General features: G+C 45.7%; 1 protein-coding gene across 2 annotated transcripts in view; it reads left to right on the forward strand.

The window, feature by feature from the left end:
- Positions 1–3987: 3987 nt before the first annotated feature.
- ZNF385D (zinc finger protein 385D) overlaps positions 3988–17578 on the forward strand; it is a 1001169-nt gene continuing 987578 nt past the window's right edge. The window contains exon 1 of one of the 2 annotated variants that reach the window (XM_069572941.1): positions 3988–4548. In XM_069572941.1, the coding sequence (XP_069429042.1) occupies positions 4443–4548 (106 nt within the window). In that variant the 5' untranslated portion in view covers positions 3988–4442. The remainder of the gene's footprint in view (positions 4549–17578) is intronic. The other variant, XM_069572940.1, reaches the window with a different exon arrangement.

Genomic DNA, 17578 nt, shown 5'->3' on the forward strand with positions numbered 1-17578 from the left:
GGCTCCTCTGTCCATGGGATTCACCAGGCAAGAATATTGGAGTGGGTCACCATTTCCTTCTCCAGGGAGTCTTCCTGTCTCAGGGACTGAACTCATGTTTCCTGCATTGGCAGGCGGATTACTTAGCACTGAGCCACCTGGGAAGCCCAAGATGAGGGTTGCTGCTGCTGCTGCTAAGTCGCTTCAGTCGTGTCCGACTCTGTGAGACCCCATGGACGGCAGCCCACCAGCCTCCCCCGTCCCTGGGATTCTCCAGGTAAGAACACTGGAGTGGGTTGCCATGTCCTTCTCCAATGCATGAAAGTGAAAAGTGAAAGTGAAGACACTCAGTCATGTCTGACTCTTCGCAACCCCATGGACTGCAGCCTACCAGGCTCCTCCGTCCATGAGATTTTCCAGGCAAGAGTACTGGAGTGGGTTACATAGCCTTATTCCACTTTACCATGGGGGGTGGGGGTGGGGAAAGGCTGACAGAGATAACCGCGCACAGCCTCGCACAGTGCAGGTGGAACCGCAGCAAACGAAGCCCAGGGCTGAAAGCTTGGCAAGTCCCCCCTCTCCAGCCCCACTGCGCAAAACCCCCACTTTGCTGACCTCCCATCAGTTATGCTCTGCTGGTGCCTAAGTCGGGTAAACCATGCCACGTGCTTTCTTTGGGTACTAAGGTCTTTGAATACTGCTGGGAAAGTAAGCAATAGAAATGCTGACTGTATTTCATTATAATAAATGTATATTTTTACCCCGGAGTCTATACGCCTGTGGTGGGATCACTTCGTGGTTTTTCTTTACATCTCTGTGGACTTACAACAATATCCCTGCTCCAACTTGTTCCAAATGCTTTCTCCAGTGTCCTCGCTCACAGTGTTATTTCTGGCCGATCACAAGGTCTCAGTAGAAGGCTCATCTCTGTTTTCTTGGACACACAGGGGCAAGAAAACAAGAGCCTTTCTCACTTCTTGCCATGGCACTTTAAAATCTTGGTACGTCTTGTTCCCACCTTCGTTCTTGTTTCCGAGGAAGAGGTGACCCTTTTCTCTGCTGAGATTGATTTCCTACACTCCTGGCTCACTCCTGGTTCACTCCTGGCTCACTAGCTGCTTCTCTTTCCAGCTATTGCTCAATCAATTCTTCCTTTCTCTCCCCTGGAACTCCTCTCCCTCACTTGTGTCCCTTAACCCCATCAACAGAGTTTGTTTGGATTTTCTTTTGCTACAAAGGAATAGCCTTCCTCAATTCTGTTATGAGCCCTCCACCCACAATTTCTCTGTTTCATCTTCAGCTGATGGAGTATCCTTTAAAGAACCTGGACTAACACCCTTCTTTAATTCCTTTGCCACTCAGGATACCATTCTAGCACAAAAATTCTCTTGAGTGTAATCAGTGAACTCTTTTAAACCCCATCCCTTCCTAAAACAAAATCAAAAAGCTTTCCCAATGTGTACTAATATTTCCCTTTTAAGCTATCCAGGCCATCTCTTACCTGTATTCATCTCTGTCACAAAGCATTGCCCTGACTTGCCGTCTACAACATTGGAATAGCAGAACCCACATAGCCATCTCTTCTCATAATTTGAATTGTGATTTGGTTGTACTCTTCTTTTTCCTACTGAATTATTAATTTATTCATTCAATGAACATTTCTAGAGCCTGTTGTTGTTATTCTCTGAGTCGTGTCCAGCTTTCTGCTACTCCATGGATTGCAGCGCACCAGGCTTCCCTGTCCTTCACCATCCCCTAGAGTTTGCTCAAGTTCATGTCCATTGAGTCGGTGATGCTATCTAACCATCTCATCTTCTACTTCCCTCTTCTCCTTTTGCCTTCAATCTTTCCCAGCATCAGGGTTTTTCTAATGAGTTGGCTCTTCACATCAAGTGGCCAAAGTATTGGAGCTTCAGCTTTAGCATCAGTCCTTCCAGTGAATATTCAGGCTTGATGTTCTTTAGGATTGACTGGTTGGCTCTCCTTGCAGTCCAAGGCTTACTGTGTACCAAACCGCTAGGTGTTGGGGCTGTAACAGTGACAGTGATACGTATGCTCCTGCCCTCTCAGGCCCTACAGGAGAGAGCCGAAAATACCAATGAGGGAACAGTGTGGCATCTTCCCCAGGCCTCACAAGTCCTTTACGCAGAGCTCCGGCATCCCCTGTGAATCCACGTGTTACAGGTGATGGCCCGTAGGAGTGGGGAGGTCACAGAGCTCCAGGCTGCTGTCCTGAGCACTTGGATACTTTCTCTCCTCTACCTCGGAAACTGCACATTATCCCAATCATTTTCCATCCTAGATGCATCCCAGGCTTCTCAGACATGGGAGCTAGCACAAGCTCTAGTCTACAGCCCGCTTCCGCAGAGCAAGGCTCGAGCTTCTGTGAGTAAGTACCCCACCTGAACGTCTGCCTGAGGCTCTGCCCAGAAGGATCCGCAGGGAACTCAGCTGATGGCAGCGGTGCTTTAGTTGCTCAGCCATGTCCGACTCTTCATGACCCCATGGACTATAGCCCGCCAGGCTCCTCTGTCCATGGGATTTCCCAGGGAAGGGGACTGGAGTGGGTTGCATTTCCTCCTCCAGGAGATTTTCCCAACCAAGGGATCGAACCTGGGTCTCCTGCACTGTAGACAGATTCTTTAACTGATACCCTTTGCCAAAGAAACAAAACATAAAAATAAAACCAAACAACTGGAGGTTCCCTTCTTGATGAATTAATTCTTTAAGATTTTTTAATGTGGATCACTTTTAAATGTTGAATTTGTTACAGTATTGCTTCTGTCTCGTGTGTTGGTTTCTGGCTGCAAGACACGTGTGTTCTTAGCCCCCCTCCGGGCTTGGACCTGCACTCTGTGCCTTGGAAGGCGTGGTGTTAACACTGGACTGCCAGGGAAGTCCCACTGACATCTCAGCTCGGTGTCCCGAATTTTTCAGTCGAGACTCAAAACCACAAGTCAGACAATGTGTGTCTCAGAAACGTCTCCTTTGAAACAGCTTTGTCTTTCGCTTCCCACCGGGGTTATCACCAGTCCTACCTCAGGGCCCCTTCCCCATGGCTTCCACTGCCTCCCGTTCTCTCTGCATCTCTGCCATTGTCTGATTGTAGCTCTTATCAACTCGTTATATCAGATCTGTCTTCTAGGCTAGCCCTCCAAGGATGTTTCTTAGCATTTCTTTCTAAATGATGGTGTATTGGTGGGGTGGTCACTGCTAGTTTCCTTGGTGGCTCAGATGGTAAAGAATCCACCTGCAATGTGGGAAGTGTGGGTTTGGTCCCTGGGTCGGGAAGATCCCCTGGAGGAGGGCATGGCGACCCACCTCAGTGTTCTTGCCTGGAGAATCCCATGGACAGAGGAGCCTGGCGGGCTACAGTCCATGGGGTCAGGAAGAGTCTGATGCAGCTGAGCAACTAAGCACAGTAACACTGCTGGCTGGTTTTTAGAGCTTCTGTTGAGAAGATAGAGAGCTGCAGATTGCAGTCTTCTTGTCCACGTTCCCCAGTACTCGCATTCCTAAGGATTTTATCAAGAGTAATTACTGAAGACAATAACGAGGGCCTGGTACCTGTAGAGCGTTTTATCTTTCAGCTCCATTTGGCTTCCACAGCATCCTAAAATCCCAGGACAAACACTGAATGCCTCGGCGACCTGTGATTCCAAGTCATCTTGCAAACAGTGGCTCAGCTGAGATCAGAAAGCGGGTTCATTTTGTTCCTCCCCGTTGTGTCACTTAAAATGTGGCCCTTGGATCAGCAGCCTCTGCCTCATAATTAAACACGCAGAGCCTCAAGCCCCATTCCAGTCCAGTGGGATCTGGACGTGAACTTTAGCACGAACCCTTGGGTGATTCCCCGCACAGTGAAGTTTGGGAAGGAACCCTCTAGGTCCTCGACCTGGACAACCAAGGGTGTGTTTTCATACCCACTACCTGGAGTGAGGGAGGTGGGGGGGGGGCAGGGGGCCGGGAAATGGGAGGGGAGGAGAGTGGGGAGGACGAGTGCCCCTCAGAGGGATGAGCACGCAGGGTTTGTGGAGAGAGGGTTCCCTGCGGATCTGCAGAAGCTTCACCCCGTCACCTCCACTTCGTGTCTGCGCGGAGGGTGGAGGCTAACGACTGAGAGAGCGGGGGAGTGCGGCGGGCTGGGGAGAGGGGAGTGGTCCTCAGGTACCTGCAGCCACCCCCGAGGATAAAGGGCCCGAGCGCGCGGGAGAGCCGCGCTCGGCGCCGCGCGGGAGCTCGTCCCCACGGTCTCGCTCCTGGATGCGTCCCTCCGCCCCGCGCTCGCCTCCACTCCACGAGCCGCTCGCTCGCTGACAGCCGGCCCCGGCCTCCCGCCCGTTCCTGGCTTCCGCGCGGCTCCCTCGCTCGCTCCCGGGCCCCGGGGCGCACCTGGGCCGGGCCGCGCCGGAGAGAGGCGCGCTGACCGCACCTGCCGCCCGCGCCCGGGGCCCCCACCCCCGATGCCTGGGCCGGGGCGCCGGGCTGCGGCCGGCAGGAAGATGAAGGGCTCGGCGGGAGGAAGGAGAGAGAAGCCGCTGGGCTCGCCCCCAGCGCCGCCCGGCCCCGGTAAGTTGAGCGCCCGAGCGGCGGCTGGGGAGTTGGCGGGGCTGCGGGGCCGGGCGCCGCGGGGGCGCCCCCGCGGGGTGTGTTTGCGCGCGGTCGCCGGCCTGCCGGGGACCCCCGCCGCCACCCTTGTCCCCGCGCCCCGCGGAGAGGCGGCGCGAGTGGGGAGTGCGGAGCTCCAGGGTCTCCGGACACAGGCTGCTGAGGACCAGGGCGTCGGGGGCAGCGGGGGGGGGGGGGGGGGCGCGCAGGGGGCAGCCTGGCCCGGCCAGCGAGCGCGGGCGGGCTCTCCCGGCTGGACGCCGCCGCCCGTCTCCGCGGCGTGGGGCGCGCTGTCTCCTCGGGCAAGCGGCGAACTTGTTGGGATAAGAGAGCAGCAGGCTGGCCGCCCCTCCGCTGTCCGCCTTTCCCCGCGAGAAGCTGTTGAGCTGCAGGAAGCCTCTCTCCAGGGGCACCGTTTGGACTTTCAGAGCGGGGGTCGGGGGCCGAGGTCATATAGGCGCCCCTGGGTGGCATCCACCTCCGGGGCCCCCGGACCTGGTTAGAAGTGAGCGCGGGGGGTCTGCGGTACCCCGCGACTTCTTGCCCTTTGGGAGAAGTTTTCTTGTGCGTGCAAATTGGGGTCCAGAGGGAAAAGAGCTGTGCCCAGGAAGGAGTCTCCCCCGGCGCAATGCCCAGCTCCCGATTTGAGCCCCTTAAACGTTTAGACCTGGCCGCGTCGTGCGAGTTTCTGGAGGAAAGGCCGTGTCCTCCTTTAGCCTGAGCTCAGGAGGATCGTGCCCTTCCTGCGTGGTAGCCTCTCCAAGACTTGGAACCCTGAACCGACTTGGGAGGCCGTCCTTCTGTTTGTGGGTGTTACCAATGGACCCTCGAACTGGCGCTTTTCTAGGACATTCCTGCGCTGCTTTTTGGAAATGTGATGAGGAAATGTTTCTTCTTTTGAGGCGGTTTGCTAGTCGGCGTGTTAAACGTGACTTTCCAGTGTCGGCTTCATTCCGGTTCGCCGTGTCCCCTGCGATCCACTGGACGGTGTCCGTTCCTCTGGGTTTTCGTGCTACCCCCTGCTCTGCTCTGGGTAATTTAGGCCCTGGTCTGTGGTCTCCAAGCATGAAAGGCAAATGTGGGCCATTTCGAGTTGCGGAGACTGATGCAGCCCAGCATGGCTGGGCTTTGCTGCAGTTTCTACTCCTTTCCTTGCTGTTCCTCAGAAATGAACTTGCAACCTCCTGGAATGCAGCTGAAATATGGAGTGGGGGATGAGCACATGTCTTGAGTTAATGTATCATCTTAGATTTAAATAAGTGAAGTTTGGAAACTCTCTGGCGTAGGAGAAAGTGACTTGAGCCAAAAGTTAGGACTTCTGGACTATTTTTGCTCTGTGACAAAGTGGCCTAAGGCCCTTCGGGGTCACTTAATAGTAATAGTGACGTCAACCTCAATAGCAGTAGTAACGACGTCTGACAAGTATTCCCCGTTCACTGCACATCAGGAAGTGCATTCAAGGCTTTATTGCAGCTGCAAATATCCCAAGAAGGCAGCACCTTTTCCATCTTCACTTTGTGGGTAAGGGAAAACAGGCTTCAGAGATAAATTTGGGAAAGGTCCAGAGTCAGTGTTCGGGAGCCCAAGGCTGCTGGACTCCAGAGTAGTTCCATGACCAGGACCTCTGTGAGACTCCTTTGAAAAGCGGGAGGACAACCTCTACATTCCAAATCCCCTGAAAAGTTGCTCAGGTGATGACCCTATCATGGATTGATTCATCTACAGCTATTTCAAATGCATTTTTATTGTAACAGGTGTGGAGCTTGTAACTTGAAACGGCAGAGTGACAATTGTGTGGCATTTATTTACTTGCACCTGCCAGCTCTAGAGAGGTCTAAATGACGAGCTCCTGGTATTTACCTTGATGACAGTCCTTCCTTGAGTCCTGTTATTATCAATCAGTTATAGAACTATATTATAGCCCTTCTATTAGAAGTATGTGATTTAACATAGCATCAAGCACATCTTTGAATGAATCTGTAGCTTTATCCTGTGGTCTACCTGGACATTCTCATATTTCAGCCAGCTTATAATTAATGCTCAGATCCTAACAGGATGTTGAGTTTCTGTTAAGACACTAACAGTTTGTTTTAAAGTTTCATTTTTATTTCCAGCAGTATTTCCAAAACAATTACACCCCCTGCTGTGATTTGGTATTTACTAGGTGTATCAAAAGTTTAATAATGAAACATGTTTGCAGTTCAACAAAACACAGTGTTTCATCTGTAATAACAACTCTGGCTAAAAGATTCACGTCTAATTTAGGGTTATTTTATTTGAAATTTAATTAAGATGTTGAGTTTCTTATTGCACTACAAAGTGTCTGCTGGTAGCTGAGTACACATCTTCCATTATTTTCTTGTCATCTCCAACTTTATAAACTCATTGCTTGTGAGTTTCTCAGATTAGTTATGTCAATGTCTGTCTAAAGATTTTGAGTTTTTTTTTTTTAAACTAAGAGCAAGAGTACCAAATAAGATGTGTTTGTCATATTTCTTCACAAGCTGTTATGCTTGTTTGGGGAACAGTGATAAATCACAGATCTGATTTGACTGTACATATGGAATTTTCAAATAAAAGTGAATAAATCCATTGGGACACTCTGCTATTAATATTTCAGAAGTGGGAGCAGCTTTGGGAAGTAGAGGATCTTTGAGGAAGATCCTTTACCATGTTTCACTTCATTTGCATGGTATCTTAATGTTTTCAAATAAATTGACATTGCAGTGTGCTGGTAAACTAACCGCTGTTGCCATAGCTTCTCTATCGTTTGAGAGTTAAATTGTATTTTCTAGTAGTAACAACATCACATGATATATACATTGTTGTCTTTTGATATAGTTGAAGTCTTAAACATATATTTTGCCTACTGAAAATAATACATTTCTGAATATGTAAGCATTTTATCAGGAGTATAAAAATAGCACCGTAATAACTTGCCTAGAGGTTTTGTTTGTTTTTGAAATAATGAGGTTATTATAGAGGCTAGTATATTTAACCTTAGAAGTAAAGTATTGAAACTAATTATAAACTTGAATTGCAGAATATTTTATGACAGTGGGAGTCTTATAAATGAGTTAACCTTATAATTACATGAACATGTCCTCCTGTGTTTTTAAAATTCAATATTTGCACAGTAAGATTAATAGGTTTTTATATTATCTGGTGGTTTGAACAATCAGAGCTCTGAAAAGTGACTTAAATTCCATAAGCATCAGAGTCACACTGACATCACAGTTCGAAGAAACTAATATTGGGGAAGGATATGTAATTTTGAATGTTTCGAGAGCTGAGAACTCAAGGTGGATGACACTTCTTCGATTTTTGACAAGGGCTCTAAAGTGAGAGTTTGAATAAAATGAAGCCCGTAGGTTGGCAACCAAGCAAGAACTTAAATAACCTCTTAGGAAACCTGGATCAGCTCAAATCGAGTGCAGGCTGAGAATTCTTCAATATAATTAATCTTTTGAACCAGTGAATAACGCACTGTAGATCAATTTTAAAATTCCAGTACATTAAAAATGTATTAATTTATATCTTCTAGGGCCTACTAAAATTAGCAATCACTCCCCTTTCTGGAATAACCTAGCCTTAACCTTAAAAGAAAAATTGCAATGAGAAAAAAGTGAAGATACTGAGAGGCTGAGATGAATCAGATTCCTTCACCGTCTTTATTCCATTTTAAATGTGATTTTTAATCCCACCTGGGTAATTCTAGACCACTTCTGGCATTCTGTCTAGGCTGAAGACTCTCGTACTCCTAACTGATGGACTGAGATAGGGTGCTAGACACAGTCCTAGATTGGAAGAGGGCCGTCTAGACAACTTAATGGCTTTATTACGTCACCTACAGTGTCATCCAAAGGCAAGCAGGCAGCACTTCTATGCAGGTGTTTTAAGTGAGAAGTTTGCCATGAAGGAGTCCTTATTTTCCTTCCATGCAGTCATGTAGCCCATCTTGAAACAGTACCCATCTTGGAATATCCTGAGTTTAACCCAGTCTGTCTCCATGAGAAGAAAAAAAAATTATTACAGTTTAGTATCAGAGAAGTCTATTTGAGGATTTTCCTAAGGGTTTCTCATAACATGGGGTCAGATGTTCTCAATTTAGATCTCAATGATCTTGTCATGTATTCTGTTTTTATATCTAAAGAGGTGTTCACCACTATTTTATAATGTATTAGTAAAATTATTAGAGATTTCTTTCTCCTTTAACAATCTTTCATCTGCCCTCAAGAAATGAAAAAAAAAAGTGAGTGAATGTTCTTATAATATCTTTACTTCCACTTAAACAGAGGAATACACACAAAACTCTAGAAGGCATCTTGGAAAATTGAGATTTTAAATTGTATTTTGTTGAGAACAACTTCTGAGAGTTTAGCCTGGGCACCAAATCTATCCAGAGCAACAAGAATGTAAAGAACAGAGATTTAAGCTGCTGGATTGATTCTCGGGTGGTTACACATTGTACACTCATAGTAAAATATGGCATTAAGCTCACAGAGACAAAATAGTCGATTAACAAGGTGTAACATTTAAGGGCGTAAACTCAAGAAATGGAATGCCTGGGTTTACCTCCTTGTCTGGTCCTTGAAAGCTGTGAGAATTTCATGAGCTTTTTGTACAGCTCTTGGACTCCACGTCCTCATCTATAAAATGGTGATAGTAAATAGTCTATCACAAGGGTGGATTGAAGGCTTAATAAGATATGTGTATGTGTGTGTATATATATATATATATACATATATATGTGTGTGTATATATATATATACTTATATATATATATGGTGCTTTAATATTGGAAGCACATATAAAGTGCTTCAAATAGTGTCCAGTACAAAGTGAATTTGCTACTGATGTCAATTGCGTTTAATCATCTTCACATGTTTCCTGTGACTCCTGAACCAAATGTCCACCAACTTGGTAGCTTAAAACATCAGAAATGTATTCTCTCCCAGTTCCAGAGGTCAGAAGCCAGGAATCTGTGTCTCGGGGTCCAGGTCAGGGTGTCAGCAAGGCTGTCAGGATGCTCGAGGGGGGAAGCCGTACCTTGCTTCCTGCAGCTCCCGTGGCTGCAGGCGCTGCGTCGTCTGCAGTCCCCTCGCCCCGCTCGGGCTCTGCCTTCCCACCACCTTCTCCTCAGGGAGTCTGGCCTCTCTCTGCTTTTCTCTAAGGAAGCTCAAGGACTGTATGTAGGGCCTACGCTGATAGCCAGGATGATTTCCCATTTTGAGATCCTTAGCTTAATCACATCTGCAAAGACCCTTTCCCCAAAAAACCATATTTGCCAGTTTCAGGGATTCGGGTTTAAAGTAGCCGAAAGGAGTACATGGCATTTTGCCCACAATGATTGTCTTCCTCCTATTTTTCTATGGTGGTAGATGTATGATAAGATAGCAGAACTGACGTAGCTAAATTGTGGAAAGTGCAGAAAGGACCAGAAGTTGCATCTTGCGACGGACATGTACACACTGCTGTATTTGAACTGCATCACCAACAAGCACCTATTGAACAGCACAGGGAACCCTGCTCAGTGTCCCGTGGCAGCGTGATGGGAGGGGAGCTTGGGGGAGAATGGGCACATGTATATGCACGCCTGAGTCCCTTCGCTGTTCACCTGAAACTCTCACAACAGTGCTAACGGGCCTTCAGTTCAGCTCAGCCGCTCAGTCGTGTCCGACTCTGGGTGGCCCCGTGGACTGCAGCACGCCAGGCCTGCCCGTCCATCACCAACTCCTAGAGTTTATTCAAACTCATGTGCATTGAGTCGGTGATGCCATCCAACCATCTCATCCTGTGTTGTCCCCTTCTCCTCCCGCCTTCAATCTTTCCCAGCTTCAGGGTCTTTTCAAATGAGTCAGTTCTTCACATCAGCTGGCCAAAGTATTGGAGTTTCAGCTTCAGCATCAGTCCTTCCAATGAATATTCAGGACTGATTTCCTTTAGGATGGACTGGTTGGATCTCCTTCAAGTCCAAGGGACTCTAAAGAGTCTTCTTCAACACCACAGTTCAAAAGCATCAACTGTATATAGTCAGCTTTACCCCAATACAAAATAAAAAGTTAAAAATGAAAATAAAGTATATTGTCTTAATTTATGTGAAAATTTTGACCTAATTTTGGACCACAGAGTTCAGGACATGTGATTCTTTTCTGTTCATTGCATTTTCACATAATGCAGTCAGTAACTATCTAACGAGTGATCCCTGTGTGTTTATAGAATGCTTGTGCTGGGGATATAGCCAACAGCAGCAGGAAAAGCAAGAGGCTGGGCTCATGGGACGTCTGTAACTGAGCGGGAGCCGCTGGAGCCTTCCAGGCACAGATCCCTCCCCTGTATCCTCTGCTGTCGCTCTTCTCTGAAGTACCCAGATAACGGTACCTCAAAGACGTTCTCAGATGCTAAAAGCCACAGCCAAATGGAAGAACTGATCTGCCTGATGGTCCTGAGCACATGGTCCCCAAACCTTCTGGTACCTAATCTGATCACCACCAACCAGTGAGAGAACTGTGCTTGAGCCGAGCATAAACCCTGGGATGACCCCCTCACCTGGCTTTTAAAAATGCTTTGCCAAAACCCTCTGAGGAGTTCAGAGGGGATTTAGTGGGGCACAGCCCCCCATTCTCCTTGCCTGGCCCTGCAGTAAATCTTTCTCTGCTCCAAACTCCCACGTTTCCATTTGTTTTGTCTCAAAGTTCCTTGTGCACAGGAACTTGCATTTGGTAGCATGTCTAGTGTATAAATAACACTATTCTACACAACTATTCAACCACACAACACTACACAACATTATTCTACAAAATCAGTCCTGAATATTCATTGAAAGGACTGATGCTGAAGCTGAAACTCCAATACTTTGGCCAGCTGATGTGAAGAACTGACTCATTGGAAAAGCCCCTGATGCTGGGAAAGATTGAAGGAGGGAGGAGAAGGGGACAACAGAGGATGAGATGGTTGGATGGCATCACTGACACGATGGACATGCATTTGAGCAAGCTCTGGGAGTTGGTGATGAACAGGGAGGCCTGGCGTGCTGCAGTCCATGGGGTCCCCAAGAGTCGGACACGAATGAGCGGCTGAAGTGAACTGGTTCTACACAGCTGGGCTTCCCTGATGGCTCAGATGGTAAAGACTCTGCCTGCTATGTGGGAGCCCCAGGTTCCGTCTCTGGGTCAGGAAGATCCCCTGGAGAAGGGGATGGCAGCTCACTCTAGTATTCTTTTCTTGCCTGGAGAATTCCATGGAGAGAGGAACCTGGAGGGCTACCGTCCATGGATTACAAGGAGTCCAACGACTGAGTGACTTCACTTTGACTTCACGCTTTGTAAACAGATACTACCTTTTAGTGGGTACTTTTATTAGGTATAGTTGGCTCTTTATGTTAGACCTTGAACTTTTGGGAGCAAAAAATGACTGCTAAAGCCACTTTGGAGATAAGAAGCTGAGCCAAGGACTAGCATACGCCCAGCCAGGAAGGGAGAGCTTCTGAACCCTGTTCTTCCCGGTTGTGTCATATACGCCTTGAAACAGAGAATCAGGAGCAAATTTAACAAAAGGCACAAAGGTAAAATTTTAGAGAAAGAAACAGAATTTCATCAGTCACATAACATAATTAACTAGAAATATCAATTACTAAAATGTTGTGGTGAATTGGATTTTTGGTTTAACTGAGAATTAAGAACTTTTCTTTGGAATTGCTTACTTTTCACATTTCTTTTTCTAACAGGCATTAGTTAATTTTAGGCCTTAGTGAATAAACACTGTGGCTGTGTGTCATAGCCTGGGGAATTTTCGACCTTAGTTCCCTAACCAGAGATCACACATCCACAGTGGAGGTGCGGATTCTTACCTACCAGACCACCTTTATTTATTCTTTACCTTTTCCCCAGTTTTTTAGTAGTGAAATCTGTACAATGTGAAATTGACCATCGCAGCTATTTTGGAGCGTGCAGAGCTGCGGTATGGAGGTCATCCACCTTGTTGTGTAATCTGAGCCCCCGCCCACGTCTCCAGAGTTCTTTTCTTCTTATAAAACCCAAACTCTCTCTATACCCATCAAACAGCAGCTCCTCATTCCTCTTTCCCTCCTGCCCCTAGTAACCACCATTCAGTCTGTGATTTCAGCTACTCTAAATACTTTACGTGGGGTGAGGCCGGGTTTGTCTTTTTGTAACAGGCTTATTTCATTTAGCACAGTGTCCTCAACATTCATCTAGGTGGTAGCATATGTCGGAATTATCTTCCTTTTAAGGAAGCAAACATCCCATTGTATGTGTAGACTGCATTTTGCAGGAAATAGCCCATCATTTCTCTGTACCACCTGCTGCTTACCCAGTCATCTGTTGATGGCTGCTTGTGTGGCTTCCACGCTTAGCTTACTGTGAGTGGTGCTGCTGCCCCCAGAGGTGTGTAAACATCTCTTCGAGGCTGTGCTCGCTGCCTTTGGAGTATATCCTGAGGTGGGATTGCTGGGTCATGTGTTCATCCTATTTTAAACTTTTTGAGAGACCACCAAGATATTTTCCTCAGTGGCTCTACCATTTTACATTCTGAATACACAAGGGTTCCAATTTCTCCAAGCCCTGCCAACACTCCTGTTCTGTAACCGGCTTATCCAGAAGCCTGTATTAAAGCCCATTAAGGCATGAGGTGGTGTCTCACGGTAGTTTTAATTTGCATTTCTCTGATGACTAGTAGGTGGAACATCTTTTTATGTCCTTGCTGACCATTTACATATCTTCTTTGGAGAAATGTCTGTTCAAGTTATTTGCTTATATTTGAACTGGATCGTTTGGTTTTCTGGTTGGTGGTTCAGTGGTAAAGAATCTGCCTGCCAATACCCGAGAAGTAGGTTCTATCCATGGGTCGGGAAGATCCCCTGGAGAAGAAAATAAATGGCAGCCCACTCCAATTTCCTTGTCTGGGAAATCCCATGGACAGAGGAGCCTGGTGGGCTACAGTCCATAGGGTCATAAGAAGCTGGACTTGATTAAGTGAGTGAACAACAATGCATTCTAGAACCTGACTCATAACCAGGCATATAATCTGCAAACATTCCCCGTTCTGTATGTGGCCTTTATATTCTGGTGATAGTGTCTTTTGATGGACCATTAAAAAAAAATTCAAGAAGTCCAATTTATCTATTTTTTTCTTTGGCTTGTTGCCTGTGCCTTTGATGTCATAGTGAAGAAGCCATTGTCTTTTTTTTTTTTTTTTTTTTTACCTTTTTTGTTAACGGGCTTAAGAAGTTTTAAAAACAATATAAAATGTTGTTAAATTAAAAAGAGACTAGGATGAGAATGAACAAACGGCAGTTATAGACTAAAATCTGAGTGATCTTCCAAACATGATGTTGACTAACAAAGGCCAGAAACCCTCCTAAAGCCTGATTCTATTATGTAACTTTCAAAATGAAGCAAAATGAACTTAATGACCCATCATAGTTATTGGTGAGGGAGGGGGTAAGGTGCTGAAAATGTTTCCTGATTTGGGTGATGGTTACATGGGTCTATTCACTTGTAAAAATTCATCAGTTTGAATATACAATTTATGCACTTGTCTGTATTTGAGTTATACTTCAAAGAATTTAGAAATCAATTAATCATTTGCAAGCTCCTGATAAGAACAAATTTCCTTAAGAAGAGGAAAGCTATGTGAGGATACTCCAACTCATGCTCAGATTATCTGCTGGGAGGATATGGTTCATTGATCCATGTTTTTAAACAACCCTCAGACCCGTGGAGGTATATTGTCAGAATTCTGCTGTTTGGAATGACAGACCATTCCTCCTACTGAGGCCTAGGACGATTTTTGCCGTGCGTCCTGCTGGAGTGAACTGAATGGTGGGTGAACTACACCCTTGTTCTTCACCTAGCAGAGCCTTTCATAGGAATCTTTCTTACAAAACACTGAGCAGTGTAGTTACTGGGATGCCTTCTGGTCTGGCTTAACTTCAGATGTTTCAATTTCCAGCAGGATGGGAGGGCCATATACCCGTTAGACAATGCTTTATAAATTTTGCCCTTTTAACAACCCTCTGACTGTGCTTGCTTGCCAGTGAGTTGAGCCCCCTTCCTTTGACAAATCCCCCATACTCATATTCTTTGTGATGAGTTGAAAGCTGGAATCAGCTGGACTCTTTAGAGAACCTGAGAAAATGGATCCCTTCGAGAAATGGTAAGGGTATCTCTGGGGTAGGAGTTGTGGGCAAGTCTGTATCTGCCTAAAGAATTAGTGAGTCAGGTGCAGTGAGTGAGCTGGGATTTCTCTTGATAATTCAGTTCTTTATAGGTCACCCTGAGCATCAGAGATTGAGATAATAATGAATATAATCCCATTAAATCCCATGGATGGAGGAGCCTGGTGGGCTGCAGTCCATGGGGTCGCAGGAGTCAGACATGACTGAGTGACTTCACTTTCACTTTTCACTGTCACACATTGGAGAAGGAAATGGCAACCCACTCCAGCGTTCTTGCCTGGAGAATCCCAGGGACGAAGGAGCCTAGTGGGCTGCTGTCTATGGGGTCGCACAGAGTCAGACACGACTGAAGTGACTTAGCAGCAGCAGCAGCAGTAGCAGCATTATGGTGGAGGCTGTGTTTTATTAATCTTTCTACCTCCGGAAATGTTTGTCAGTGTCTTGAGCAACATAGGTGTCCCCAAACACTTGTTGAATGAATAGACAACTACGTCCTGCCATGCGATAGCTCTAGAGTACGAAACGGCAGCCCACGCCAGTAATCTCGCCTGGAATCCATGGACAGAGGTGCCTAGGGGTTAGTCCATGGGGTCGCAGAGCTGACATGACTAAGAGCACACACACACACACACACACACACACACTGTCACACTCACACACATGGTAGATATAGAACTTGTAGAAAATTGAGCTAAAAAGCCTAAAGATACCCTAAAAATTGCCTTAAATACAACAGTGTGATTTCTCAGATTTTGATATGTTTTATCAATGTCTCTCTCTTAAATAAAGGAGACACAGCAGTTACTATCTAACTGATGACTTTTTAGTAGGTTGAGTGAAATTTTTTACATTCCATAAAGAAGAGTTTGACCTGAGGAAATTGCTTTCAAAAGACCGTTTTTTCAATTCCCATGAACTTTGGTGAGCACTTCGTATTTATAAAAATTCCTTTTAAATTAGTGGTATGAGTCTTAATTATTTATTAATTATAAATTATGTCTGATGCCAATGTATCCTTCTTTGATTCTTCATTAAAAAAAAAAAAACCAGGGCAAGTTAACCTGAAGAGATGATACTGGGAAAAATTTTTTTCTCTTTTTGTATCATAAATTAGAACATGTCTTCTTAGTTTAAAATTTCAAAGTTAACGAGAAACTATTCAGAATTCTGAAGAAGTTAGAAGAAATAATTCCTTTCTTAAAAGATTACCTAATTTAACAAGAGTAAAATTTTCCTAATTAGGGTATTTTAGCATGCTTAAGAAAATTTAAGAAAAAGGAAATAATATTCAGGACAAGAAAGGTCGTCATTACAGATGATGGGGTTCACATTTCGATGTCCATTTAGAGGAAGTTTTATCGTCATTGTTTTCTGATGCACATATTAAAATGTTACATTGAAATAATGTTTCACAAGGTACAAAGATGACATGTGAAATTTCTCATTGGTTTCTTCCCATAATTGGGTAAGTGTTACCGTTAGCCATGTTTACCATTTTTTAAAAGATAAGAACATGAAAGAAAGGCCATGTAATCACAGGGCCAAATAACTCAGAGGTGGTGAGGCTGAGTCGTGAGCTAGCCGAGTCTGACTCCAAGCCTGAGCCTGCTGGTGCCACCTGGAAAGGCTTCCTTCTCTTGTGACATGCACAGGGGCACAGCCTCTGGAGTCTGTCATGCGCTGGGATGATTTACTGGGGGCAGAGATCGTGTAGGAATGGAATAGAGATGAGAACAATCAATACACGACAGTACTAAAGCAGCGCTAATGAAACTTTAATTTGAAAATTGCTCCAAAATGTACTCCACACTAGGCTTTATAACCACACTCAGTTTCAATGCAGAGATAAACTCATTTTATGCAAAAGCTAAAGTGACTTTGAGAGTCATTTGCTGTACCTTGATGTGGTCCTTAAGGAAAATTGTCAGGCCCATTAATAAGTTTCTCAATTGATTAGGCCAAGTTGGTACTCCAAAAGGCGTCTTTCTGTAAGCTGATGCTGCCTGTTACATTCTGATTACAGCAAGTTGCTCGCTGGCCAAGCCCAAGTTTGCAGGTTGCTTCTGCATTCTTGTGCTTTCCCTGCCACCGGCCTTCCCTTTGGTCTTGCCACGTGAGAACAGTGAATCATCTTGTCTGCTAGCCGAGTCTGGAAAGTCTGTGTTACTCAATGAATTTGTTTTAACCCCATCCCCAAACCTGGCAATTTAACTACTTTCCCAGATGTGTTTGTGATTAAAAAAACAATACAAAAAACTAGTTTTGTTTAGAGCAGCAAAAGCCTGCAATTTGTTTTTATCTTTCTACATCAAATGTGCTATTTTAATCATCGACATCATATGTTTCAGAATAACAAAAGATTTAAGGTAAGAAGAGCTAGTGATCTCTAGAGGGGTGGCATAATAAAATAATATTAGAAGGCTCTCAGTTTTTCTAACCTGAAGGAAACAGAAATGGGCCAAGTGAGTGATCCCTCTGCTTAACAGAGTCTTCTGGGACTGCACAATTACTTGTTTCTCTTTCAGGACTTCCCATTCAGAGGGTGAAGGTGACGTCGCTCAATCGTGTCCGACTCTTTGCGACCCCATGGGCTGTAACCTACTAGGCTTCTCCGTCCATGGGATTCTCCAGGCAAGAATACTGGAGTGGATTGCCATTTCCTTCTCCAGGGGATCTTCCCGACCCAGGGATCGAACCCGGGTCTCCCGCATTGGAGGCAGACACTTTAACCGCTGAGCCACCAGGGAGTCAGCTGTTAAAGTGGAAGTGCTCTTAACAGTGAAGGTGCTGAGT

This window comes from Ovis canadensis, chromosome 26 (genome assembly GCF_042477335.2).
Source record: "Ovis canadensis isolate MfBH-ARS-UI-01 breed Bighorn chromosome 26, ARS-UI_OviCan_v2, whole genome shotgun sequence".
NCBI lineage: Eukaryota > Metazoa > Chordata > Mammalia > Artiodactyla > Bovidae > Ovis > Ovis canadensis.